The sequence below is a fragment of the Gorilla gorilla genome, chromosome 8 (genome assembly GCF_029281585.2).
Source record: "Gorilla gorilla gorilla isolate KB3781 chromosome 8, NHGRI_mGorGor1-v2.1_pri, whole genome shotgun sequence".
Lineage (NCBI taxonomy): Eukaryota > Metazoa > Chordata > Mammalia > Primates > Hominidae > Gorilla > Gorilla gorilla.
This window is the reverse complement of record NC_073232.2, coordinates 145,093,493-145,120,476: the sequence shown is the minus strand read 5'-3', so window position 1 is coordinate 145,120,476 and position 26,984 is coordinate 145,093,493. Positions and strand designations below refer to the sequence as shown.

The 26,984-nt window shown below is 57.2% G+C and overlaps 1 protein-coding gene across 1 annotated transcript in view; it reads right to left on the bottom strand.

Moving 5' to 3' along the window:
- The window catches only part of INPP5A (inositol polyphosphate-5-phosphatase A), a 244,149-nt gene that overhangs the window by 35,605 nt on the left and 181,560 nt on the right, over positions 1-26,984 (bottom strand). Inside the window, exon 9 of the mRNA XM_019035299.4 lies at positions 18,573-18,657. Coding sequence (XP_018890844.3) covers positions 18,573-18,657 — 85 coding nt within the window. The remainder of the gene's footprint in view (positions 1-18,572; positions 18,658-26,984) is intronic.

Genomic DNA, 26,984 nt, shown 5'->3' with positions numbered 1-26,984 from the left:
GCCCTCCCAGAACCGCCCAAGCTCCCCTGGAGCAGAGGCAAATGCACCTCTGTGGCCTCCTGAGCCAGCCACTGGCTCGGGCACACCCTGTCCCCAAGCCTGTGCCACAGGAGAGGCGGGCAGCCGGGGCCTCGCAAGCTGCCAGGGGCTGCACCGCCGGGCCCAGGACGGCACTTTCGGGAGGGACAACGGTGCCGTGGTCTGTGGCGGCATGTCTAACATGGCGGCTGCACAAAGTGAGGCTGAGGTTGAATCCTAACCTTCCTCAGTGGATAGAAACCAGTCAGACCTGCAGGTCGCCTCAGGCTCAGGGACAGCCCGGCCTCATGAAGTCTGGGAAACCCAACAACTTCTTCCTCTCCTTGAGAGCCGTGTCCTCTGTCTCACCTCAATGCAGGGAGTAAAAGGGTGTTCACAGTTAAATAAAATAAAAATGAACCACAAAGCCAACGTTGCCCCTGAATCTAGAGACACCACAGGCAGCTACTAAGGGGCAGATTCTAGTGCGTTCTTAAGGAATGAAGCCATCATCAAGGAAATAAGGCTTTTTTCCTCCAAACTGAGACCCCCTAAAGGAGCCGGTATTGAAACTCCCCCATCTGCCTGACACCTACGGGCATATCCCACCATGAACGGGATGTCTGCTGACACCGATTCCATAGACACAGGGGCCAGTGGAGCCGCAGTGTCCCACCCTCCCAGGGGTCCTGGAATTCCTGATCTGGCCATTGCCTCGGTGACAGCGGCCACTCTGCTGCGGGAGCAGGGCCTCCTGGGAGGCCTGTGGGTGGTGGGGGATGGCTCACATGCTGGCCCCAGGACCAGGTCAGTTCCTACATACTCAGCTGCTGAGTCAATCCGTGGGGAGCTCAACTAACTTTTCTCATCCAACCAGAAGAAAAACCACCTTAAAGCAGAAAGCAACAAAATGAGCCTGTTCCTTGAGGCTACGACCCCCAGCCCCTCAGCAGGCACAGAAGCTCTGTGGGTGCACCTGTTCCCCTGGTGGTGTCTGGCAGCTTGGCCAGAGCCGGCCACTCCTCCACCTCTGTGGGGGCCCGTCCAGCCTGGCCCTTAAGTGTCGCAAGACACAGACCTGCAGGTGTAAATCCGCTGTGGCTGGAGTTCTTTCTCATAACAAAAACTTCCTCTGTTCCAAGGATGGAATTCGGGACCACATGCTCAGCCATGGTCTGTCTGCGCCAGAGTGAATGCACTAAAACCAGGAGGCTCAGATGTGGCCCCAGCCTGCCTGTCTGAGCCCCGGGGCCGGCCTTGGAGGGTGTCCTCAGCACACGTGTGCACCCCAGTCCTCATCACAGGTTTCCTGGGAGGGTAATGTCTGTGCTCCAGTGAGGCTGCCCGTCAGCAAGCTTAGCAAAGGGTGTGACCGCTGTGGGCTGGCTGGGGTGGTGTGAACTCAGCCACTGACTTTAGTGATTCAGAAGTTTCCTCCCCATACGTGACGAGGAGTGAGTCCAGTCTTGAAGAAAGTGCTGATTCGGAAGCGAACTGCCTCTGGCACTTTGCAGACATCCAACTGATACCCACGGGACAAATGAATGAATGGAGGGAGGGGCAGAGCCCACAGCCCCAGGGTTAGGGTCCGGCCCTCCAGGGTCCGCGCAAGGGGCTCGCCCTCACTCCCAGGCCTGGTCCCTGCTGGGGCTGAGTGCAGCGCTGCTGGGTGGGCTCGCCCTCACTCCCGGGCCTGGTCCCTGCTGGGGCTGAGTGCAGCGCTGGTGGGTGGGCTCGCCCTCACTCCCGGGCCTGGTCCCTGCTGGGGCTGAGTGCAGCGCTGGTGGGTGGCCTTGAAGACACATTTTACCAATTTTTCATGCCCTCCCCTCTCAACGTGACCCTGCTCCTGAGCTTTTATCCTGCTGACAACTTCATGCAGAAAAACACGCAGACCTCTGATAGCATGAAATCAGAAACAATGGCCGGGGACAAAGGGGGCGCGGGGCAGGCGCAGGCCGGCTGGGTCGAATTTCAGCCACAAACAGATGTTCGTAGGAATATCTGAAAAGAAACTCTTGTAAAAGAAATGGTCTTAAAAACAATGCCTTCAGCAGTTAAATAAAGGGCCAAAGGACGCAGGATGCCTGTCAATGATAAATCTCGGCAAAGAGAACCAAACCGGCATCATGAATTTCAATGACAGGTTTCTTGGCTACCAAGGGCCCCGGTTCACCAGGGATTCCAGACCCCGGGAAGGAAGCATCAGAGCTGGGTGTCCCTCACGGTCCGAACTCATCGGGAGGCACTTTTTGTTTCACGGGGCTGTAATTTATGGAAAGCTGTGCCCGTCTCCAAGACTTCCCTGAAGAACAGCAATGACTAAAACAGCAAAACCCCGCATGGGAAGCTCTGGCTGGACACAGCCTGACTGGGCGCCGGACTAGATACAACCGCCTTCCAGCTGGGGATGGCAGGCAGGACCTGAGACTAACGGCCAGCGAGTGAAGCTGGGGGCGGCCTTCTCGCTCAGACCTGGGGCTGACTTCCACAGGCGGTGGGCACCCTCTCTGCTCAGGACAAAGCTGGGAGCGCCCCTCTCTGCTCAGGACAAGGCGTGGTGTCGCCTCTGAGAGTTGGTGCCACTGTGCGAAGGCCTCCTGCAGGGCAGGGCTGCGTTGGTGCCACCGTGCGAAGGCTTCCTCCTGCAGGGCAGGGCCGTGTGTGCTGGCCCAGGTCGGGGCTGCATCAAGGGGAACACAGAGTGTGTTCTTGGGGTGGGACTCTCTGAGCTCTGTGTTCACACGGGACTCACCTGGATTCATCCATCAGGAACAGAACAGGCTCCTATGAGGAGCACTTCGCCATCTCTCCTCGGCCCTATCTGATGCAGCGTGGCTCATGGTGCATGAGCTCTAACTGGTAGTAAGTTCACAGAGCAACTGCCCCTCAGGGCTGCAGGACCCAGTGCTGATCGGCATCTGGAGGCAGGCTCCTCTCCAGGAGACTCGTGAGGACACCTCCTGTCCTACACAGCTCTGACCTGGCCTTTGCTCTCCCTCAGGAGCGAGTGCCTTCTCTGTAAGTATGCATCCTTTCTGCAGAGGACGGCCACATCTCGGAAAGAAGCCATTCGTGGGTGCTGCAGCCAGCTGCAGTTTATATCAGCTATGGAGTAAAGCAAGCAGACGCGGATGCCGATGTCCACCTCAGTTTACGTCGGCTATTGAGGAAAGCAAGCGGACGCGGACACCGGCGTCCACCTCAGTTTACGTCGGCTATTGAGTAAAGCAAGCGGACGCGGATACCAACGTCCACCTTCATTCCGGAGTATCCTCTTCTGGGTGTAACGAGGGCCAGGGTTCTGCAGAGTGGAGAGCAGCCTCCACCTTCATTCCGGGGCATCCTGTTCTGGGTGTGACGAGGGCCGGGGTTCTGCAGAGTGGAGAGCAGCCTCCACCTTCATTCTGGGGTATCCTCTTCTGGGTGTGACGAGGGCCGGGGTTCTGTGGAGTGGACAGCAGCCTCCAGCTTCATTCGGGGGTATCCTCTTCTGGGTGCAATGCAGGCTGGGGTTCCAAGGATGAGGAAGCTCTAACTTTCCTGGCACAGATGCCGAGAAGTTCCCGTGGTGTGAACCTGCAGTGTTTGTCCAGCAGGAACCAGACTGAGACCAACCACTTGTGACCCACAGACATGGAGCTGCCCGCTGTTAGGCTGCGGAGATCTGGCCAGCCCATCTCGTGCTGTCAACCCAAGACAGGCGGTGTCCCTTTCTTTATTTATCTCTATTTTTACGTTTTTGAGACAGGGTCCTCCTCTGTTGGCCAGGATGGAGTGCGGTGATGCAACCATGGCTGGCTCACTGCAGCCTCGACCTCCGGGCTCAAGCAATCCTCCCGCCGCAGCCTCCTGAGTATCTGGGACTACAGGCGTGCCCCACAATGCCTGGCTAATTTTACTTTTTTATTTTCGGTAGAGACGGGGACTCCCTATGTTGCCCAGGCTGGTCTTGAATTCCTGGGCTCAATGATCCTCCTGCCTCAGCCTCCCACAGTGCTGGGAAGGCAGGTGTGAGGCACTGTCCCTGGCCTTCCCCTTTCTCTGTAGGTGAACTCTTAGGGTTTCTCTCCTCCTCCTCCAGGAAATCACCGTGACGTCAGAGAAGCCTGACCCTTGGTGGTGAATGCTGGGGGTGAACGATGTGGGCCCTGCGAGTGACTCTCACTGGGAAAAGTGACCAAAGGCACGGCAGGAAGAAACTTGCCAAGTCCCATCCTTCTTCATTATCCTGTAGTTTTTGGTTAAATTTTAACCAGAAACATGTCTAGAAATAAACAAGGGTTATACACAGAAGTTCCACGTAGCCACTCTCTAGCAGCAGGGGTGAAAGGAGGAAGTAGAAAAGGATTTCTAAAATATGGTTCACAACAAAAGGCCCGAGTACTTTACATGGGTTTTCCTTAAAACAAGTTAATAGGAAATCATTACGGTTTCAGTTTAAGTTTTTGAATGACTCTAGAAAACAGAACTGACTCCAGGGGATAAACATTTTCTATGCTATAAATAATTCTTCTAGTCATGGTGAACGTGAATATAAATCTGTGCTCCCGGATGCCGCGCCTCTACACCAACGTAACGCTTTCGCTGTGAAAGGAGAATTCACTAAGAGGCTCCCACCGCTCCTGCCCTGAACGTGCCTGAGGGTCTGGACCACTGCTCAGAATCGAGGGGGTAATTCCGTTACAGTTCAGAAAACTACAGAGCCTACTGACAAACCAGCACGCAAAGTTCCAGGTTTACTATTAGGTCACTGCAAACAGGCAGAGATAATTCAAACGCTAAGTTCTGACAAACGCCCCAGTCCTCTGGATATCCACCTGGAGAAGCATTACTGGTCCCGTGGGGTTAGCCATTCCTTGGTAACTCACATTATGGACGCTGGTGCAGGTCTTAGACATTGCTGTGGAGTGGGAAAGGAGGACAACCAGCCAATCGCTTCACAGGCAGCTCCGACGTGGAAGTCCTGTCTTTAAAACCTGCTTCGTCCTGGGGAGGCCACGGAAAGTGCCGAGGAAGCCACACCTCTGGAGTCCCGTTGGGGTGGACACAGGCGGCACCCCTGAACGTCAGTGCTCATAAAACATACACGGGCCAACGGACACACAGGGTGGAGACAAGGTCCTCAGACCCTAGAAGACGGCTCTGCTGAGGCCCCTGGGTCCTGGCAGGGGGCATGGCGAGGGCCTCACAAGCACTACACCCAAGCCTGACGATCTTTGATGGAAACAGCACACGTCATCTCAAATTAACTCCCAGAGGCTCCAGACTCCTTTCCTATGGCACACACGTGTGCGGCTTCTTGGAAGCGAGAGTGCGACTCACCCAGCTCCCAGGGCAAGGAGGGCAGCAAAGGCCAGAGAGCGCTGCGTCCCCCTCTGGGAGTGGCTGAGATCAGGGGGCTGGCACTATAGCCACCACCCCCAAGTATGCTGGTGGCTACTAGGACCTATTAGCACACAGGCCCACAGGGCAACAGCTGTGCCCTCCAGGCTCGACAGGCTGGGGGTGTAGCAGGTGCAGGGTAAGGATGAGTAAACCACCTTCCCGCTGCCTTCTGTCGGCACGCCCCCACCATGGGCCTCACACAGGCTTCTCCAGGGGCTGGGCCTGAGCTTGGCAGAGGGACCCCGGCCAGACTTGGCGTGGGAAATGTGTGGTGAGGCCGGGAGGCCAGGGTGGCAGGCACCAAGGACCCTTCCTCAGGGGGCACGCGCCCGTGCTCAGCCCCCAGTGAAGCCAGGAACGGCGTTCTGTAAAGTGTGCCATGATGCCAATTTCCTAGCTTTTTAGGACCAGGGTGGGCACCGAACACAGAAAATGACCATCCCAGATGGAATTTGAGGAGCTGAGAGCCTGGCTTGCTGGGAGGGCTGTGGGGCAGGGTTTGCTGGGAGGGCTGCGGGGCGGGCCCTCAGACACTTCGCTGGCCTCCCTTACTTTGACTTCCCAAGAGAAAGCCCTTCTGGTGAGCTCCATCTTCTCAAAGGTCTTCCTGGTGAACCCTAGACCCGAAGGGGGACCCTATCACTTGACAAAAGTGCCCACCGTGAGGCCCTGGAGCACAGACCTCACCGCGAGCCCCAGGGCCGGGCACAAGGCCCTGCATCCCGAGCTTATGGGGTGCAGAAATGCAGCCAGTGAAAGGCGCTGTCATGGGGAGATGTTGGCGTCAGCATCCGAGTGGCCTCCCTCCTCTGTGTGCATTGTCAACGGCCACCCAGAACAACAACATGCTATAAAGACTCTTTCATGTCCTCTCCCGAGGTTGCTCCCGAACTCCAGCAGCCTGGCAGGCTAGGACACGGCGCGCATGGAACGGGAGTGGCGCCCACTTGCTCTCACGCCAGCTAGAGCTCAACAGACTTTCTGGGAAGAAGGCGGCGGGTCTCTTTCTCAGGCTGTGTCTAGCACCATGCCGGGCACCCTCTGCTGGGCCCAGGGGTGGCTCCGCAGGACTGGCCCTGCCCGGTGGCAGAAGCACCTGCTGTGCCTCTGGGTGGCTCCTCCCGGACATCCCCAGCCTTCCACTGGCACGGCTGGACGTGGGGAGGGGGATGTGGCAAAGGGAGGGGGACGCAGGACACAGAGCTCAGCCCTCGTCCCAGGGTCCCCTGTATGCTTCTCAGAGCCACTGATTGCTAGCAAGGGAGCCGGGTGCGATGTGTGAAGGAGGAGGACGAATGAGGCTACATAGTGTCCGGGGTCTCCAGCAACCCCCTGCCTTGGCACGAGAGACCTGCTCTGTGCCCTACCTTTCCCACGGGTTTCTTTTAAACCAAGGGCAGGCAGAGGAATTTTTAAATAAAGTATGAGCTCATAAAAAATATAGAAAAGTGCATTAAAGATTAGTGAACACACTACGGATTATGAATAAATTAGGAGTGAGTCCAAAAAACAGTTCCTTGAACAGAGTCCCAGCATAGACCAGAGAAAATGCCACAGAGTCTTTTGTTTTTTTGTCTTCTTTTTCTATAAAATGAGAAGATTCTTGGCATCAATATACCAGTTGAAAATACTGGGTAATATTTGCAAAGTGAACTTCCTAGAAAAAATCCCCTAAATACAAAGCCTAATGTCATCACTATAATTAAGTACAACATTTTATTTTATTTTCAGTTGATGTCACAGGCCCTATATAGAAACAGACCAAATAAAATCTCTTTCTAAACAGAAAAATTAAAAAATAAATTTAATGATTTAAATCAGTGATTCTGTTGTTGCCATTGCTATTTTACACCAAGACTCTAGAATAACAAGTGAGTGAACCGAGCAGCACGGCTTAGCTCACGTGCCCTCTGCAGGCCCCCACCGCCCTGACCTCCACCCTCAGGGAAGGGCATCCCTGTGGCTGAGGAGCTGGCAGGGAGGGCAGAGAGGCTGCCACTGGCCTGCCTCACCATCCAGAGCACGCTGGGCACGTGGCGAGGGCAGTGCCCCACTGGGTTGGCACAAGGTCTGTTACGCACTGGGTCCCCAGGTAAGATGAGAACTTGACAATGACTAACGTTAGCCCACGGCGGCAGGAGGACGGGGCTGCGCTAACATTAACCCACGGCGGCAGGAGGACAGGGCTGCGCTAACATTAACCCACGGCGGCAGGAGGACGGGGCTGCGCTAACATTAACCCACGGCGGCAGGAGGACGGGGCTGCGCTAACATTAACCCACAGCGGCAGGAGGATGGGGCTGTGTGCATCTTTCCATCCATGCTGCTCTGGAGACGGTGCTGAGGCTCTGCAGGAGTGTCACTCTGAGCCAGGCTTTCTGGGGTCTGTGGGAGTTAGAAGGGACCGTCCCTGCCACCTGCCCTCTGGACACACACTGTGCCCATGTTGCCACATCGAGTCCGCTCACGGCTGCGGGATGGGCCAAATCCTGAATGGTGCAGGGCTTTGGAGGGCTGCGCCGACTGCAGCCGATGCAGGAACATCGTCAGGCTGAGGAGTCGGCCGCCATGCTCTCAGTTTTTAGGAGCTCAGGCCTGCCCATACACAGGGCTAGCGACAGCTGCACAGTCATCCCCGTCTGTCACGCCTGATGGGAGCTGCCAGTGGACACAGGGACCTGGCCTCTCCTGCCCACAGCCTCACGGCGCCCACTGTGCCCATGGCTGAGGGATCAGGGGGCAGAGGGGCTCAACAAGGCAGCCGGTAACCAGATGAGGTCACAACTTCACCTGGAGCCTGGCTGGGGCCGGAGCAGCCAGCAGGTCTCAGGAGTCTGTGAGGCTGTGGGGGGCCATGACCAGATGCGATGTTACCTACTGGCTGACAGCTGCCCCTCCTCCCAGGACGCAGTGCACACTAGAAGGAAGGATGCCTGGGCGCCAGGAATGTCTGAGGTCTGGGCCTGGGCTTATGCTGCTGGGCAGCCTGGCCTTGGCTGCTCTTGCCGGCCATGGTCTCCACTGAATGGTAGACACAGCCTTTGAGGCAGGTGCTGGGATCCTGCCTCGCGGGCAGTGGTGGTACCCTCCCTGGTGCCCATTGAGAGCCGTGTTCTGGGAAGCCCGGCTCTCAGGGTGTCTCCTTGCGACGTCAGCCCCTCTCCGAGGACGGCTCCTTCTGGATGTCAGCGCCCCCAACGGCCATTCCCCTGCAGGCCCAGCTGGCACCTGAGCATGTACCTGTCAGTGATTCGCAACTGGTTGTTAAAAACGGCCACCAGCCTCCAAAGACGCATCCATCACCGTCACTGTCAGAGAGGTGATGGATGGCAGGTGTGGTGTGCGGTCGGGCCGCGTGGAGACGGGTGTGCCTGGCACTGCTGTCACTCTTTGTCACCACGGCCAGCTGAGCGCCCCAGCTGCCAGTTGCCACTGCGCAAGGCAGGAAACACACCCTCTGAACATCCCAGCAGCAGCCGGAGCCGCAGGCTGCATCACTGACTCGTGTGAGGACGCACGGCCCTCTCAGATGGCACACGACTGGCGTGTTTCATGTGGTGGGTTGTAATTACAGCTTCCGTGGTGCCAGATTTGACTCCAGTATCATCTTTTCAGTTCTGCTCTGTGAGCAAGTCTGCATTAATCTGCATCTGAAACACAGGAGGCTGCGCATTCCTGGGGGACAGAGTCTCTTCGCTTTGCACACAGAGCCTCTTTCACAGACTGGTGTGGGGCAGGGCAGGACTCCCGGATCCGATCCCTACAATCCTCCTGCCACCAAAAATCACAAGCAGGTCTCCACCTCGGGGTCTGAGAGCCTCCAGGGCCACCAGGCTGGTCCTCCTCCCAGACGCCCTGCCCCTGAACTCTCCGCAGGGCAAACAACCCTGTATTTAATCTGCTGCTGCCAGCCCGGCTCTGCCCGGCCTCCCATTGCTGTGGAGATGGATTTAATTAACCTCTGATGAGTCTTTCCAGCAAGCCTGCCACTGAGGGCGCCAAGGAGGCGCTGTGAGCAGGCAGAGGAACGCGGTCGGCAGTGAGAGCAAGAGGATGACCCCACCAGCCCAGGACCAAGGGGGCAAGGATGGGCTGCTGTGGGTGGGAGCTCAGCAGTGAAACCAAAGCCAGGCCAGACGTGGTTTCTGAAAGACCATTACACTCACGTGTCCCTTCGTACCAACACCGCCCCAGGGCGCCCGTGCCACCGGGCACCACCTGCCCCCAGCCTCCAGCATTCCCAGAACACTCCATCAGGCAAGACACTCTGCGCTGTGATAAACACGGCTTCCTGATGCGCTCTGGCTATGCACTACTGTGTCACTGTCCACAAACCTTCAGAACCGCGTATGCTTACTCTGACCCTGGGCAATCTGAAAACCACCCCAGAGGAGGTCACAGATCTCCCCACGAACCCGGGGTGGAGGCTGGGTGTGGCCTTTGCCGGCTCCCAAGGAGCCAGACTGCAGGTACCAACGTGGCCTCTGGACGTGGCATCTCCACACGGGGGGTTGCGGAGGGTGGGGAGGACAGGCCTGCATGGAGCCCACATGGTCTCACTCTAACCCATGCTGCTGTTTGACAGAAAGGCTCAGGGGAAGGAAGGACAGGTGCTCGAGATGCACCTGCTCCACACGGCTGGGGAGCAGACAACACTTCTAAGCCCTCTGGGAGGCCCTGCCCACCTCTGTGTGGCCTCCTCTGAGGGGCTCACCACACAGCTGCTCTGCCAAGAGGAAGGGCAGAGCTCATCTCAAGGACTGACACCCACTCCATTCAGCCCCGAAGCTAGCTCCATCCGAGGACCCTGCAAGACACTCCTGCTGGCCTTTGACTCCGACACTCCCTCTCCTTTAAAATGCAGATGCTTCTAGGAAGATAGAGAGATGTGCACAGACACTTCGGTGGGAAATCGCTCCCAGGCAGGTGGAGCAGAACTGAAGAGAGGTGGGGGAGGCAGCCGCCAGGCAAACCCACTGCCCCGGGCACTCCTGGTGCCCAAGGCCATGGTCTTGAGGGCAGGCGGTACCCTGATCCTGGTGCTGGGCCCACATAGCAAACGCACAGGACACACTTGCTGGACCAATGGTGCTGCCCACAAGGCAGCCAACAGTGGGACGCTCACCCACTCAGAACCTCAGCCATCCACAGGCCTGTGTGAAAAAGAACCCGCTCATCTGAGCAGCTGGAAACGCTGCGAATCCGCACTCTGCCCAGACCATGCTGAGCTGCTGCACGCTCCAATTCCTCCTGATGCTTCCCAGCTGCAAAGACACTGGAGGCTGGACCACAGTGCGAACAATGAAAGCTGTAGGAGGAAAACGAGGCCCTGGAACACAGGGATTCCTCGTCCACTTTTCATCTGAGGAAGGAGAAGTGCACAGCCTCAGGGAGCACCGAGATCAGTGGGCAGTGACGGTGGCCACTGCCGGGTGTGGTCCTGCCAGGACAGTCCAGCCCAGAGGTGATGCTTCTGCGTCACACGAGAGCATAGCTGGCATCTGCGTCACACGAGAGCATAGCTGGCATCTCAGGTGCACCCGCAGCGATGCATCCCTGGAGGCTGCACGGGCGAATGGCACTGCGGGTGGCGTGGACCGAGCCTGAATCCCGACCAGAGGTACCTGCGCAGCCCCGGTTCCCCAGCTGCCCTGAGCCTGGTGCCAGGCAGATGTGAGGAGACGCTGCCTGGGCCCTGGGCCTGACTCACAGGATCTGTGTGCTAAGGAGCTCCCAGGAGACTCGCAGGTCCGGGAGAGCCCAGGATCTGTGTGCTAAGGAGCTCCCAGGCACTCCTATCAGTTCTTCATCAAAAAGCTTCATGTGGAAGGAAACTGCAACAGGGACGTGCCACAGGGCCAAGTGGAGATCAAGCTTGTTCACGCGCAGAGGCTGAAATCAGCCTGTTCAGGTGCAGAGGCCGGCATCAGCTTGTTCACACACGGAGGGAGGCCAATATCACCCCGTTCACAGGCAGAGGGAGGCCGGCATCAGCGTTCAGCACAGCCTGATCTGGTGCCGGTATGAGGGGTCCCCAAACACCTGCCCTCAATTCCTTGGTCCAAGTCAGCCTCAAAAGAAAATCGTGCAGAATTTTCTTCGGTTTCCACAAAATTTCTACGAAATGTTTTACAGTCAGAAACCTTTTTTAAAAACCATGCCATGCCAACTAGCAGATTTTGATTTTCCATAAGAGGGGCTTGGATGGTATTTTAAAATTCAATAATCTACCTAATTGGCACCTTAATTAATGCAGCTGAAATTAATCACCACCAACAAATAAATCTGGTCATTTTTCAGTGAGATTTATTTTTAGGTAGGGCTTTCAAAGAAACGTTTTCTGTGCTAGTGTTCAGTCGACCACGTGGCAGGAGACAGTCACTCTGGCGCTGCCTGCTGTCCTGGGCTGTACGGTGTGCCCCCAGATTCATGTCCACCCAGAGCCTCAGAATTGGGGCCTTGTTTGGAAATGGGGTCTTGCAGGTGTAACTAGTTAAGATCTCGGGATGAGACATCCTGGGTGGGGTGGGCCCTAAGTCCATGGACTCATGTCCTTGCAAGAAAAGGCCACATGAGGATGGAGGCGCAGACGGAGGTGATGCGGCCATGAGCCAGGGCCATCTGGGCCACCTGTGGCTGGGTGAGGCAAGGAGGGGTCCCCCCTGGAGCCTCCAGGAGCAGCATGGCGCTAGGACACCTTGATTTTGGATGTCCAGGTTCCAGGACTGTGAGAGAATAAACTTCTGCTGTGTAAGCCACCCAGCCTGTGGTCCTCTGAGCCACTGCCGCAGGAATCTCCCCACACAGAGACAGGAGACTCTGCGCGGGAGGGCTCCACCTGGCACGCACATTCCACGTCAACGGACGAGCAAACAGAAGACAGGCCGTGACCCTCAGGAGAGCCTGCACGTGTCTGCGGCCCACAGGGAGTGACATGGCCACGTGGAGGCGCCACGCAGCACTGAGGGGCCGCAGGTGACCCTGGGGATACCGCCCCTGCCCTGGGCCTCAGGGTCCTCCCCGTGGTCGGTTCCAGGGTCCTGTGACTCCTCACGGCCCCCAGCCCTCAGGAAATCCCTGCGGCCGTGGGATCCAGGTGCTCAGCTTCGGGCCAGTCCCTGCACTAAGCACTTAGCTTCAGTGAGCTGTGGAATTTGACACACAGCTGACGACTGTGTTGGTGATGCCAGGAGGGAAAAGCGGTCCTTATTCCAGAGGTGTGGCCTTCCCTTGATTGAACAGTCCTACAAGAACTCTACACTACACATCATTTTCCCTATTTTCCACTAGGCTCGCTTTACTTACATAGTAAACTGTGTGCAAAATGTAACGAAAGACTTCTGTCAAATGAACAGCTACATATCCACAGTCTTAAAGAGCCACGTGGGCAGGAAAACCCTCCAAACACTAATGCAAGGATCTTAGACACTTGCTGAGTAAACAATCCAGTTTAAAACTATTCATTTTTCTTCCCATTCCTTTGCAAACGGCAGACAAACAGCGCAGAACAGTAAGACCCACGTCTGTCCAGTGTGAGGGCATTATAAGCCAGGGCCTGGTAACTGCGTGGGCAGCTGCTGTCGCGGGCAGCATCCTAGAGCCCAGAGACCAGGGTGGCCGGGCGTGTGAATGAGCCGTGGTGGGTGGAGGCCTCCCTGCTCCCAGGAATCTGCATTGCCACTGCCTGGGGTGCCGGGGGCTCCCCTGGGTGGCATCTACATCTGTTGGGGACATGGTGTCCAATTCTGGTGCCATTTAGACGGGGGCTCCCCTGGGTGGCATCTACGTCTGTTGGGGACATGGTGTCCAATTCTGGTGCCATTTAGAAGGGACCTTTGCAGACAGAACCTGGATTTCCCACGAACGCCCTGGGCATGCCTGGGTGATAACCACAGAGCACATGTGGCTTTCCTTCTGCCGATTCGTGTGAACACTGAGTTCTGCACTGGAGGAAACCCTCACTGGAGGAAACCCGCACTGGAGGAAACCGTCACCGGAGACCAGCTCCCTCCCAAGCTGATCGCGGGGCTGGAGAGCCCCCACTCCCAGCAGATGCAACGGAGGCTCAGCCACCACCTCCTGCGTGCCCTTCCTTGGTCCCCTCCTCATGTCTGACACCAACAAACGGCACCAGCGAAGAAAACCTGCTGCTGAAAACACCTGCGTCTGATACGAGGCAGGGGTGCGGTCACTCCCAGGGTCGTCTGATACGCAGGAGGGATGCGGTCACTCCCAGGGCCGCCTGATACGCAGGAGGGACGCGGTCACTCCCAGGGCCGCCTGATATGGGGCAGGGACGCGGTCACTCCCAGGGGCGTCTGATACGCAGGAGGGATGCAGTCACTTCCAGGGGCATCTGATACAGGGCAGGGACATGGTGACTCCCAGGGGCATCTGATATGCAGGAGGGATGCGATCACTCCCAGGGATGCCTGATATGGGGCAGGGATGCGGTCACTCCCAGGGGCGTCTGATACGCAGGAGGGACGCGGTCACTTCCAGGGGCGTCTGATACAGGGCAGGGACGCGATGACTCCCAGGGGCATCTGATACGCAGGAGGGACGCAGTCACTTCCAGGGGTGTCTGATACAGGGCAGGGACGCGGTGACTCCCAGGGGCATCTGATATGCAGGAGGGACGCGGTCACTCCCAGGGATGCCTGGTAAGTGGGAGGGGGCGCCTGATGCGCAGGAGGGACACCTGATACGCAGAAGGGGTGCCTGATACGCGGGAGGGGTGCGGTCACCTCCAGGGCCGCCTTCTCTGTTCTCTGACCTCTCACCGGGGGGAACCCAGGCCCGACTCTTCCCTGGGACTGTGCAGGGCTGACCACGCCGTCCCATGTGAATGACCGCCACGTCTGCCAGGCAGCGTGGAGACCCCACCCAGGGCCCACCTCAGGGCTGTGGTTCCGAGAACGGGGATGCACTGGGGAGCAGCTGAGCCCAAGCTGGCTGGACAGCAAGTCCACGGGAATGTTCCTCCCCCATGGTAGCCCCTGCACTGGTTGAAAGTCACCTGGTCTGTACTGTCCCATGGAATAGCCACGCGGCTCTATCAGATCTGAATTATCAGATCTGAATTATCAGATCTGAATTATCAGATCTGAATTATCAGATCTGAATTATCAGATCTGAATTATCAGATCTGAATTATCAGATCTGAATTATCAGATCTGAATTATCAGATCTGAATTATCAGATCTGAATTATCAGATCTGAATTATCAGATCTGAATTATCAGATCTGAATTAAAATGAAATGAAGTGAAAAATCGGGTTCCTGGGCTGCCCTCGGTGCTTGTTAGCCTCATGTCCTGGCAGCTGCCGCAGGGGCAGAGGGGAGGCAGCTTGCGGTCAGGCTCACAGCAGGACATGCCAACGCGGGTGGGACTTCAGGACGCCACCTGGGTCAGCCAGGCCCGCAGGAGCTCTGCTGCGTTCCTGCTTACTGTTCCTTTGAGAAATCCACCTGGGGCATGCAGAGGAGGTTCCAGGAAGACCGTAGTTTTCTTTCCCTTCCTGACTTATAGTCACCTCTGACGCTTCGACGGACAGGCAAGCCCCACACCCGCTGTCTTAACAAGCTGCACGCAGGAGCTGCTCTTCCCACACCCAGGACACGTCTCCACAGAGTTGAGTGGCTGGGGCTGCAGAGCGGCCGTGGAGCCTGCAGACAGGGCGTGAGGGACAGACGTGAACTGTCCTGCAGCAGATGGCGCCCCCTCCCGCGCTGCCCATGCAGCCCCGGCCAGCACGTCCACCAGCCCACCCGGCTGCACTGGGTCTGTCACCCGACTCGCCCACGTGGCCCCGGCAAGCAGGACACCAGCGTGATGGGGGCGGAGGCAGATGGGTGGCAATGACGCACCCCGTGGAGCCCAGAAAGGGGCCTGGCCGGTCCAGGGCAGAGGGGCTGAGGGAAGACCAGGAGGTGGTGGTGAGGGCCCCGCAGGGGCTGAGGACAGGGCAGGTTGACCGGGGCTGCTGGACTCCATTTAAAACCAGCTACTGTGGGGGCACTGAGAGGAAAAACAGCATTTCAAGTAACTCCATGTCTGTTCCAATTACTGTGGATGGGAAAGTGATAAAAAACAGAGACGACTCAATTCCTGAAGGACGGGAGCTGGTGAGGCTTATGGTGGTGTGGGCGGCTCTCAGACACAGGTGCTCACTCGCCCTGGAGTGCTCCACCAGCCGCTCGAGCAGCTGCCTGGAGGTTGCTGAAGCTCTTTACTGACTCTCAGGAGAAAGTGGCAGTTTCTGGAGAACTGTTTATCACCAGTTCACAAAGTAAACAGCCCCTTAAGCACAGCCATTAGAATTCCCGTCCTCTGTAGTTTGATGTTTAAAGTTAAGCATGAAGGCTGCCGTGGAAGATCCCACTGGTTTATCAGTGATGGGAATCTTCGAACTCTGGCTTCAGGCCAGTGCCCTCCCCAGCACTGGCCCTCTGCATGGACCCCTTCAGCAGCGCAGAGGGCTGGGGCGAGGGCTCCTTTAGCGACAGCCTAACACGAACACGGAGGACGGGGTACAGGTGGGGGCCAGCATGGTCTTGCTTCTTCCTGGGTAAAACTCAGGCAGGTCCCAGACCTGAAACTGGAAGGTCCGGAGAGCCCACTGAGGCCTGGGAGGCAGTTCCCGCTCTGCACCCACCCTCCCTGGCGGGATTCAGGGCACCGGGGCCATCTAGACCTGGGCAGGAGCTGCTGTGCTGTGACTGCCTGTGTGAGAGGAACTCTTTAAGAAATAGGACTGATCTTGGTGATCAAAAAACACTGCTGACAGTGACCCAAGAGGGTTGAGGGCTGTGTGTGAAGGCACTTAGGGAGGCCAGGGGAGCAGGCCAGGTGATGCAGGAGAAGATGTGGCAGACCCAGGCCGGCTCCCGAGGCCCCTGCACTGTTCTCCCGCCATGCCTCCTCTTATGGTCACACCCACAGGCAAACCCCGGTGAGGTGCTTTCTTCCTTTTCTGCTCAGCAGAAAAAGGAAAGCCTTGCAGTCCTTCACAGGAGTTGCCCAACGCCCCACAGGACCCAGCGTCCAGGACCCCCACACCTGCTGAGACCACAGCGGCCACGCAAGCCCCACAGGCCCTGGAGTCCAGGCCCCCCACGCCTGCCGAGACCAGAGCGGCCACACAAGCCCCACAGGCACCGGAGCCCAGGCTTCCCACTGCCCCCCACGCCTTGTGGTCACACGGCCCGGCCACCGGGCTCAGCAGCTGGCTCCCTTCACCAGGGAGGCTCCCGCGGCTGCTCCAGCGCGTGCCTCACCACGGCTCTGACCCGGCCAGGACCAGCTGCCCTTTACTGTGACATTTGCTCTACCAGAAGGAAAAGGCCTTTTCCAAGCTCCCTGACCTTTCCCCAATTGCTGGGCGCCCAGGATTGATCGGCTTTGGTCTTTCGCGGGTTCTTCTTGACTTTCATCCTGGCCCCTCCCAGTCAGAGCGGGAAGTACTTATGTGCACTGTGGACTGGACTCACTGGCTCTCGAGTAACAGGTTAGAAATGAGCTCACTCAGAGATGTTCCAGACCTGCCGGAAATGCCGCTTCCAGCCTCCTGCGGCTTGGCGGGGGTGGAGGAGGAGCCTATGACAGGGCCCAGCCTCTGTGGCCCCCAGGCCTTGCGCCCGTGTCCCGCACAGCGTCGAACGCGGGGACATGGATTCTAGCAAGGATGGGCACAGCCCCTGCCCTCGAGCCCTCACCGAGCCTGTGGGATGGCAGGCCAGAGACCGATCCATTCGACAGCCTCTACGAGGAGAAAGGAAGCGCAGCAGAGGGATGGAAAGGACTTCGGGGCCCCTGCTGGGGTGTGTGTGCTTTAAAACTCCATGTGCTCCACAGCCCACCACACGCAGAGGCCCTGCCTTCCTCCTCCACAGCCAGATGAAGGGATGCCTTGACCAGGAGCCATTGAACGTTTAGGCAACGCCACCAGCACGGCCAAATGTTGACACACAGGCATGCGGTGGGGCCTTGTGGCAAGGTGCTGCCAGCTCAACCCAACAGAGGGTTTCAGGGGCACTCATTTCTGCCAACCACAAGAGACCCAGGATGATCAAAGCCAGCTCAGTCTGTCTTTCAGAAACAATGTCCTGCCACCGTTGGAAGATGAATACGTGTGGGTGTTTGGAACTGGAGACTAAAATGGGAAGATAACAGTCTCGGGGACCGCCGTGTCCCCGTCCGACTCACCATGTTCCCATCCAACTCACCGTGTCCCCATCCAACTCACCGTGTCCCCATCTGACTCACTGTGTCCCCATCCGACTTACCGTGTCCCCATCTGACTCACCGTGGCCCCATCCAACTCACCATGGCCCCATCCAACTTACTGTGGCCCCGCTGTGGGCTGTCAGCTCATGCCCAGCACCTGGAGGGGCCACCGGAGAGGCTGAGGGTGAGGGCAGCAGGGCCAGGGCGGGTGGGCAACAGGTGCTCCACCATTTCCCACACCCCCCTCTTCACAGCTGCCCGGGAAGTGGAATCCCAAGTCATGAAAACTGGGAGGGAGGACCCACAGCCAGCGTGAACTGGACCACAGAGAAACATCGGCCCTTGCACTGAGCCTAGAGGCCCACTTCCTGTCAGTGGCACCTCGGCGCCCAAGCTGCTGGTCCCCGGCCAGCCCGAAAGCACGCCCAGGAGCACCCGGGACCCCTGAGTTCCCAGGCGGGGGTGACGACTCGTTAACTCACGGAATAATGACTTTGCAGACAGAAAAGCACAATGTTTAAAACGGGCTCTGACAGTTTCTACGTGTTATGACGAAAAATCGCTGAGATCAAGTTGGACAGTGTGAAGGAGCTGACACTCTGCAGAGGCTGCAGCTCTGCGGGCATCGAGGGGGTGGCGCTGTGACGGCACTCCAGCAGCTCCTTGTGTGCCGACGGCGGAAGCCACAGGGCACAGCCCCACAGCACTGTCACCCGCCATCCGGGGCAACCTTGAGGGCCCGCTCACCCTGGATTCCAACACGGATCCCTCTGCCGACAGCAAAACATGCTTCTTCATTGCAAGGTTTTGCCTTAAAAAGTGCATCCCGGGAGGCGGACGGCATTGAAAGTGCCAGTAAAGGGCCACGCTCCTTCCACTGTTTTCCTCAACACAGAGCAAGGCATGAGACCGGGGCGGGAGGGAAGCCAGCGCCTACCTCCACGACGGACTTGGAATCCAGCCGGAAGTTGAAATCGCCAAACACAAAGTAGGAAACCTTCTCGAATCGCTGATCGATGATTCTGGAAAGAAAAAGAGGACTTGTTACCGAGGGCGCTGAAACCGGCCAGCCCTCATGCCCGGCCCCGGCGCTCCTCCACGCTCCCCATCCGCACACTCTCTGTTCTGTCACCTGCTGCAGGGGAACCTCAGTGGTTGCCTCTTTGCACACCCAAAATTCAGCTCTGAGACCACCCCCAATACAGGTCCACTGAGCAGCGCTCAGCCCTCGGCAACATGGACACGCATGTGTTGCCAGCGACATCGAGGAAGAGGAAAGGCAGAGTCTCAGCTGCGTCCTCACCCACTGGGCCAGGGCAGCGTGAGAGCCTCACGCATGGAAAACCACAGCTGCCCCGAGAAGGGGAAAGGGCCGGACAAGGATGCCTGAATAATCCACCACAGACCAAATAATCCACCGCAGAGCTCAGGAAAGGCGGGAGGGAGACAGACGGGAGGAGGGACCAACAGCGGGAGGGAGATGGACGGGGAGGCGCGTGCAGGTGAACCGGCAGGAACCGGAGCCCCCGCTCTCTCCTCCCAGACAGGGATGTCCCCTCAGACCTGTTTTGAAGGTTTACATATGATCTCCACTCGGACGTTTCAAAGTGAGAGGGTAACAGTGGCTGCATACGTGTGTGTATATTTTTAGCCAGGTACAGCTTTACTCAAGAAAAATTCTTCCTCATATTTTCAATCAATCACAATCAGTTTCCTAAAGGTTTTTCCACTGCAGCTTCCCTTACAGATATAAGCCTGTAAAAAGATCTCAGAAACCGCCAACTCACTCAAACCCCAAATCTCCCCTCAGCGGCTCCAGTCAGTAACGCCGTGAACTGCTTGCTTTTGAGGAGGGCAAGGCACTCAACCCTTCTGGTGTGAAAGCAACACGAGAACCTTTGCAATGTGGCATTGGCCACCAAAACCATCAGTGGAACAGAAACATGTGATCTGTAGACAAAAAAAGGAAATACTCTGGTTGCCAAATTTCCTAATTTCACAGCCCAGAGCCAGGTGGGGCTGCCAGGGCAGGGGGCAGGCAGCACAGAGGCTGCCCATCCAACTACGCTGCATTTGGAGATAATAAACTCAGGTTATTAGCCAGGCAAAAGTGAGAGCTTCCAATCAGGTTAACTGCAGGTGTGCACAGCTGTCCACAGGCAGGGAGTGCCAGCCCGGGCAGGTCACTGCTGGGAGCACTGTGCCCTCCTGGAGCTGGGGACAGGGGCATGAGGGGCACGGTAGGGCCCAGTGGGATGAGGCCGGGAGGCAGGGGGCCCAACCAATCACTAACTCAGCCTTTTCCAGCTTGATCCATTCGCTTGAGAAGTAGAAGAATCCCCAAGCGAGCAGACGGTCTCCCGCTTCCCGGTTCTTACGTGGTCTTGTTCTGCGTCGCCCCGCCGCCGCCGCTGACACCTCCACCCTCGGGTTGGAGAGCCAAGTGGCTGTGAGGCACCAGCCGGGGCCACCAATGGCTGTGGACCCGCTCTGCACCGTCCAGGGCCTTTAGACCAGAGCGAGGGAGGACGGAGCATCCGTACAGGTCACACTTTCATGACTGAGTGCGGGTGGAACCATCACCACTGTATTTCACTTTGGCTGTGAAGCGTAGGAGTTCATTTCCGTCTTACTTGCACACCCTCAATATTTTTAAATCTACATATCGAAATTCGCATTTTCTCCTGATTTCACCTGTTCACAGCCTGCTGTTCTCTTTGGTTCCTGGCCTTTTCTCTTTGAATTCCAGGGGCCTCCCCGTGAGTTCTGGAGAGTGACCCCCGTCTGCGGTGAATATGGCGTGTGCTCTTGTCATCCTGGGGCCTCCCCGTGAGTTCTGGAGAGTGAGTAACCCCCGTCTGTGGTGAATATGGCATGTGCTCCTGCTGGCCTGGGGCCTCCCCGTAAGTTCTGGAGAGTGACCCCCGTCTGCGGTGAATATGGCGTGTGCTCCTGTCATCCTGGGGCCTCCCCCGAGTTCTGGAGAGTGACCCCCGTCTGTGGTGAATATGGCGTGTGCTCCTGCTGGCCTGGGGCCCCCCGTGAGTTCTGGAGAGTGACCCCCGTCTGTGGTGAATATGGCGTGTGCTCCTGCTGGCCTGGGGCCCCCCGTGAGTTCTGGAGAGTGACCCCCGTCTGTGGTGAATATGGCGTGTGCTCCTGCTGGCCTGGGGCCCCCCGTGAGTTCTAGAGAGTGACCCCCGTCTGCGGTGAATATGGCGTGTGCTCCTGTCATCCTGGGGCCTCCCCGTGAGTTCTGGAGAGTGAGTAACCCCCGTCTGTGGTGAATATGGCATGTGCTCCTGCTGGCCTGGGGCCTCCCCGTAAGTTCTGGAGAGTAACCCCCATCTGTGGTGAATATGGCATGTGCACCTGTCATCCTGGGGCCTCCCTGTGAGTTATGGAGAGTAACCCCCATCTGCGGTGAATATGGCATGTGCTCCTGTCGTCCTGGGGCCTCCCTGTGAGTTCTGGAGAGTAACCCCCATCTGCGGTGAATATGGCGTGTGCTCCTGTCATCCTGGGGTCTCCCCGTGAGTTCTGGAGAGTAACCCCCATCTGTGGTGAATATGGCGTGTGCTCCTGCTGGCCTGGGGCCCCCCGTGAGTTCTAGAGAGTGACCCCCGTCTGTGGTGAATATGGCGTGTGCTCCTGCTGGCCTGGGGCCCCCCGTGAGTTCTGGAGAGTGACCCCCGTCTGTGGTGAATATGGCGTGTGCTCCTGCTGGCCTGGGGCCCCCCGTGAGTTCTAGAGAGTGACCCCCGTCTGCGGTGAATATGGCGTGTGCTCCTGTCATCCTGGGGCCTCCCTGTGACTTCTAGAGAGTAACCCCCATCTGCGGTGAATATGGCGTGTGCTCCTGCTGGCCTGGGGCCCCCCGTGAGTTCTGGAGAGTAACCCCCATCTGCGGTGAATATGGCGTGTGCTCCTGTCATCCTGGGGCCTCCCTGTGAGTTCTGGAGAGTGACCCCCGTCTGCGGTGAATATGGCGTGTGCTCCTGTCATCCTGGGGCCTCCCTGTGACTTCTGGAGAGTAACCCCCATCTGCGGTGAATATGGCGTGTGCTCCTGCTGGCCTGGGGCCCCCCGTGAGTTCTGGAGAGTAACCCCCATCTGCGGTGAATATGGCGTGTGCTCCTGTCATCCTGGGGTCTCCCCGTGAGTTCTGGAGAGTGACCCCCGTCTGCGGTGAATATGGCGTGTGCTCCTGCTGGCCTGGGGCCCCCCGTGAGTTCTAGAGAGTGACCCCCGTCTGCGGTGAATATGGCGTCTGCTCCTGTCATCCTGGGGCCTCCCTGTGAGTTCTGGAGAGTGAGTAACCCCCGTCTGTGGTGAATATGGCGTGTGCTCCTGTCATCCTGGGGCCTCCCTGTGAGTTATGGAGAGTAACCCCCATCTGCGGTGAATATGGCATGTGCTCCTGTCGTCCTGGGGCCTCCCTGTGAGTTCTGGAGAGTAACCCCCATCTGCGGTGAATATGGCGTGTGCACCTGTCATCCTGGGGCCTCCCTGTGAGTTATGGAGAGTAACCCCCATCTGCGGTGAATATGGCATGTGCTCCTGTCGTCCTGGGGCCTCCCTGTGAGTTCTGGAGAGTAACCCCCATCTGCGGTGAACATGGCATGTGCTCCTGTCATCCTGGGGTCTCCCCGTGAGTTCTGGAGAGTAACCCCCATCTGCGGTGAATATGGCGTGTGCTCCTGCTGGCCTGGGGCCCCCCGTGAGTTCTAGAGAGTGACCCCCGTCTGCGGTGAATATGGCGTGTGCTCCTGTCATCCTGGGGCCTCCCCGTGAGTTCTGGAGAGTGAGTAACCCCCGTCTGTGGTGAATATGGCATGTGCTCCTGCTGGCCTGGGGCCTCCCCGTAAGTTCTGGAGAGTAACCCCCATCTGTGGTGAATATGGCATGTGCACCTGTCATCCTGGGGCCTCCCCGTGAGTTCTGGAGAGTAACCCCCATCTGCGGTGAATATGGCATGTGCTCCTGCTGGCCTGGGGCCCTCCGTGAGTTCTAGAGAGTGACCCCCGTCTGCGGTGAATATGGCGTGTGCTCCTGTCATCCTGGGGCCTCCCCGTGAGTTCTGGAGAGTGAGTAACCCCCGTCTGTGGTGAATATGGCATGTGCTCCTGCTGGCCTGGGGCCTCCCCGTAAGTTCTGGAGAGTAACCCCCATCTGTGGTGAATATGGCATGTGCACCTGTCATCCTGGGGCCTCCCTGTGAGTTATGGAGAGTAACCCCCATCTGTGGTGAATATGGCGTGTGCTCCTGCTGGCCTGGGGCCCCCCGTGAGTTCTAGAGAGTGACCCCCGTCTGCGGTGAATATGGCGTGTGCTCCTGTCATCCTGGGGCCTCCCTGTGAGTTCTGGAGAGTGACCCCCATCTGCGGTGAATATGGCGTGTGCTCCTGCTGGCCTGGGGCCCCCCGTGAGTTCTAGAGAGTGACCCCCGTCTGCGGTGAATATGGCGTGTGCTCCTGTCATCCTGGGGCCTCCCCGTGAGTTCTGGAGAGTGAGTAACCCCCATCTGTGGTGAATATGGCATGTGCACCTGTCATCCTGGGGCCTCCCTGTGAGTTATGGAGAGTAACCCCCATCTGCGGTGAATATGGCGTGTGCTCCTGTCGTCCTGGGGCCTCCCTGTGAGTTCTGGAGAATGAGTAACCCCCATCTGCGGTGAATATGGTGTGTGCTCCTGCTGGCCTGGGGCCTCCCTGTGAGTTCTGGAGAGTGAGTAACCCCCGCCTGTGGTAAACACGTGCTCCTGCTGGCCTGGGGCTGGCCTTTCCGTTTTGCCCGTGGTGGCTTCTGTCAGGCAAAAGTTTTAATTTCCATATAGTCACATGTATCAGTTTCCCCTGTGGCTGAGACGCCTGCCCCAGTCCCCACGCGGGCATGGAGCCCCCACCTTCATCTTTATGGTAGAGTTTTAAGGGTTATCCTTTAATCCATCCGGAATTAAGGTGTAGAGCAGGGATCTAAGTTTATCGATTTCCCAAGTGGACGGTCAATTGATCGGCACCATTTATTCAACGTGTCCCGTCTTCCCACCAAGTCTGTATCTCAACACAACATTCCCAGCGGCATGGGTCTTTTTGAGACAATCTATTCTTTTCTGCAGATCTTTTAAAAAATCAATTCCTGCATGCTTTTAATTAGTACAACTTTTTATAGGGCAGTCCTTCTTGTTGACAGTTCTTTCAAAAATGGTCCCAGCTATTTCGTGCTCCTCTTGCCTGTTAACTGCTATAGTTTGGCTTGGCAAAGCCCACGAAAGTCTTGTTGACCTTTTTAATTGGAATTCCTTCCACTTTAGGTTAAATCTCAGTTGTAACAAGTTTGATCTATTCTAGTGTGATTTGCTTAAACGAGCCCCAAGCTCTGCCCAGGAGAAAGGGAAGCGCTTGCTGTGTCCCATGAGCACAGAAAGCTCGGAGGGTGCGTGGAGGAAGACAGAGGGCCCTGCGCTCCGAGTCCCCAGGAGAGCGGCAGCCCGGGGCACAGAGGCTCCCGAGGGAGGGCAGCAACGCCCGCCGGCCAGCGGGCAGGATGCAGCCAGCCAAGCCCAGGTGTAGGCGAGACCACAAGATACCAAAGCCATCCCCACACAGCCAATCCCCACAGGGCCAATCCCCACAGGGCCAATCCCCACACGGCCAATCCCCACAGGGCCAATCCCCACACGGCCAATCCCCACAGGGCCAAGCATCTGTGCGCGGCGTCGCAGGAACAGACGCAACCGTCACTTGGCTAAACAAACAGCAGAACCCTGATGGAACAAACTCTAATGAGTTCCCCAGTGCGGAGGAGAGAGGAAATGCGGCCTCCCGGGCTGGCCCTCACTCCACTGACTGAGTTTCCTCTCTCAATACTCTGGGGTGCCGCCTCACAGGAGGCCCTGCCCAGGCCTGGCTGCTCCTTCTTCCCGAGAAAGCCGCCAGGCGACGCACCAGGTGGGCCTGCAACGCCCTGGAGACGCCGCGTCATCGTCCTGTCTGGAATCCTGCAGGATAATCATGAAACCCTAAACTGGATCACACTTCCTCGCCCTGCTCTGCTGACAGAACAGCTTGAGCCCATTAATAACAGCAGCTGCCTCTAAAGGGTGCACGGCGGCCGCAAGACGAAGGGGCTGTCACGGCCGAGGCAATCACCTGAGTGCCAGCCCCACTGCCCTCCCAGAGCTCACTTTCAATTTCAATATAGTGCCATTTGGAGCAGGAGAAAAAAAAACAGTTGTTCTAAAATTAATTACCTTGTCAGTAGCTATTATGATTAAAACGTAGGCCCACATCAATATCATGTGCCTAATTCAAAAAGAGAATTACAAGAAGAGCCATAAAAATCAATTTTTTAGGCCTTGAAAATGGGTGTCTCTCTCTGTTTTGACAAGTGGTCTCATTACGCGGCGGAGGCACTGGGAGGAGGGGCTGCCTCATCGTCCCAGCAGCTGCTCCACCGCGACGGCTGGGGGGCTCGTCCGCATGTCTCCAAGACAACTGTGACCCCACAACACCGCAGATTAAAGACTTAGGGAGAGTCACGGGTTGAACGTTCCCAATTACATTTCCAACAGCGGGCGCTTCCCTAACACAGCAGTGGGAACCGGGCGTGAGGCTTCTGAGGCCTGGGACACCGTGGGAGGCCCCCCGGTGACAGGGCAGGCGGCGGGAGAGCGTCATCGGCAGTCCCACTGGGGCCCTAAAAAATATCAGACTCGAACGGGGCTAGTTTTTTTTCCCCCAAGGAGGAGCTAGTGCAGTATGGGAAGCAAACTGGCCATGAGACATTCATCCAACCAGGACACCTAACTTGCTAGGAGTTGGTTTTTTTCCTTCTTTCCTTTTTTATTTTTTAACCACTGAAAGCGACCGTAGCTGAAACCTTTGGCACTGTACTTTTAAAGGCCTAGGTTGTGTACAATTGGGAATCTATTAAAGTTGGTTTGTTTCTCTGCTATGGTAGAGACCACATTCTCTGATCAAACAACTTTACATAAGCAAAAACATCGACAGTATAAAATTACTAAAACTACTGAGAATATTTTAGTTACTTAATCACTTAGAAGTTTCTCTTAATAATCATAAACACCTCACTGCATGGTTCATCGCAGATGTGTTTAAGCCACTTTAAATAAACTCATCCCCCCAAAATAAACATACCAGCCTGTTTATTTTTACCTTCCTAGAAACTGCTGGACTATTTTTATGACTTCACTTTTTACTCCACCCACTGTGAGCTCTGCCCCCGTAAAGCCTCAAGCCCTCAGGGTGAATCTCCCAGCACCACAGACACAGGCAAGACAGCCGTCTAAGGCGCCCAGACAGAACCCAGGTACCACAGACACAGGCAAGACAGCCGTCTAAGGCGCCCAGACAGAACCCAGGCACCACAGACACAGGCAAGACAGCCATCTAAGGCGCCCAGACAGAACCCAGGCACCACAGAACCCTGAAGACAGTCATCTAAGGCGCCCTCAGACAGAACCCAGGTACCACAGAACCCTGAAGACAGTCGTCTAAGGTGCCCAGACAGAACCCAGGTACCACAGAACCCGCAAGACAGCCGTCTAAGGTGCCCAGACAGAACCCAGGCACCACAGAACCCGCAAGACAGCCGTCTAAGGTGCCCAGACAGAACCCAGGTACCACAGAACCCTGAAGACAGTCGTCTAAGGCGCCCTCAGACAGAACACAGGTACCACAGAACCCTGAAGACAGTCGTCTAAGGTGCCCAGACAGAACCCAGGTACCACAGAACCCGCAAGACAGCCGTCTAAGGTGCCCAGACAGAACCCAGGTACCACAGAACCCTGAAGACAGTCATCTAAGGCGCCCTCAGACAGAACCCAGGTACCACAGAACCCGCAAGACAGCCGTCTAAGGCACCCTCAGACAGAACCCAGGCACCACAGAACCCGCAAGACAGCCGTCTAAGGCGCCCAGACAGAACCCAGGCACCACAGAACCCGCAAGACAGCCATCTAAGGTGCCCAGACAGAACCCAGGTACCACAGAACCCGCAAGACAGCCATCTAAGGCGCCCTCAGACAGAACCCAGGCACCACAGAACCCGCAAGACAGCCGTCTAAGGCGCCCAGACAGAACCCAGGCACCACAGAACCCGCAAGACAGCCGTCTAAGGTGCCCAGAGAGAACCCAGGTACCACAGAACCCGCAAGACAGCCGTCTAAGGCGCCCAGACAGAACCCAGGTACCACAGAACCCTGAAGACAGCCGTCTAAGGCGCCCCCAGAAGGAACCCAGGTACCACAGAACCCGCAAGACAGCCGTCTAAGGTGCCCTCAGACAGAACCCAGGTACCACAGAACCCTGAAGACAGTCGTCTAAGG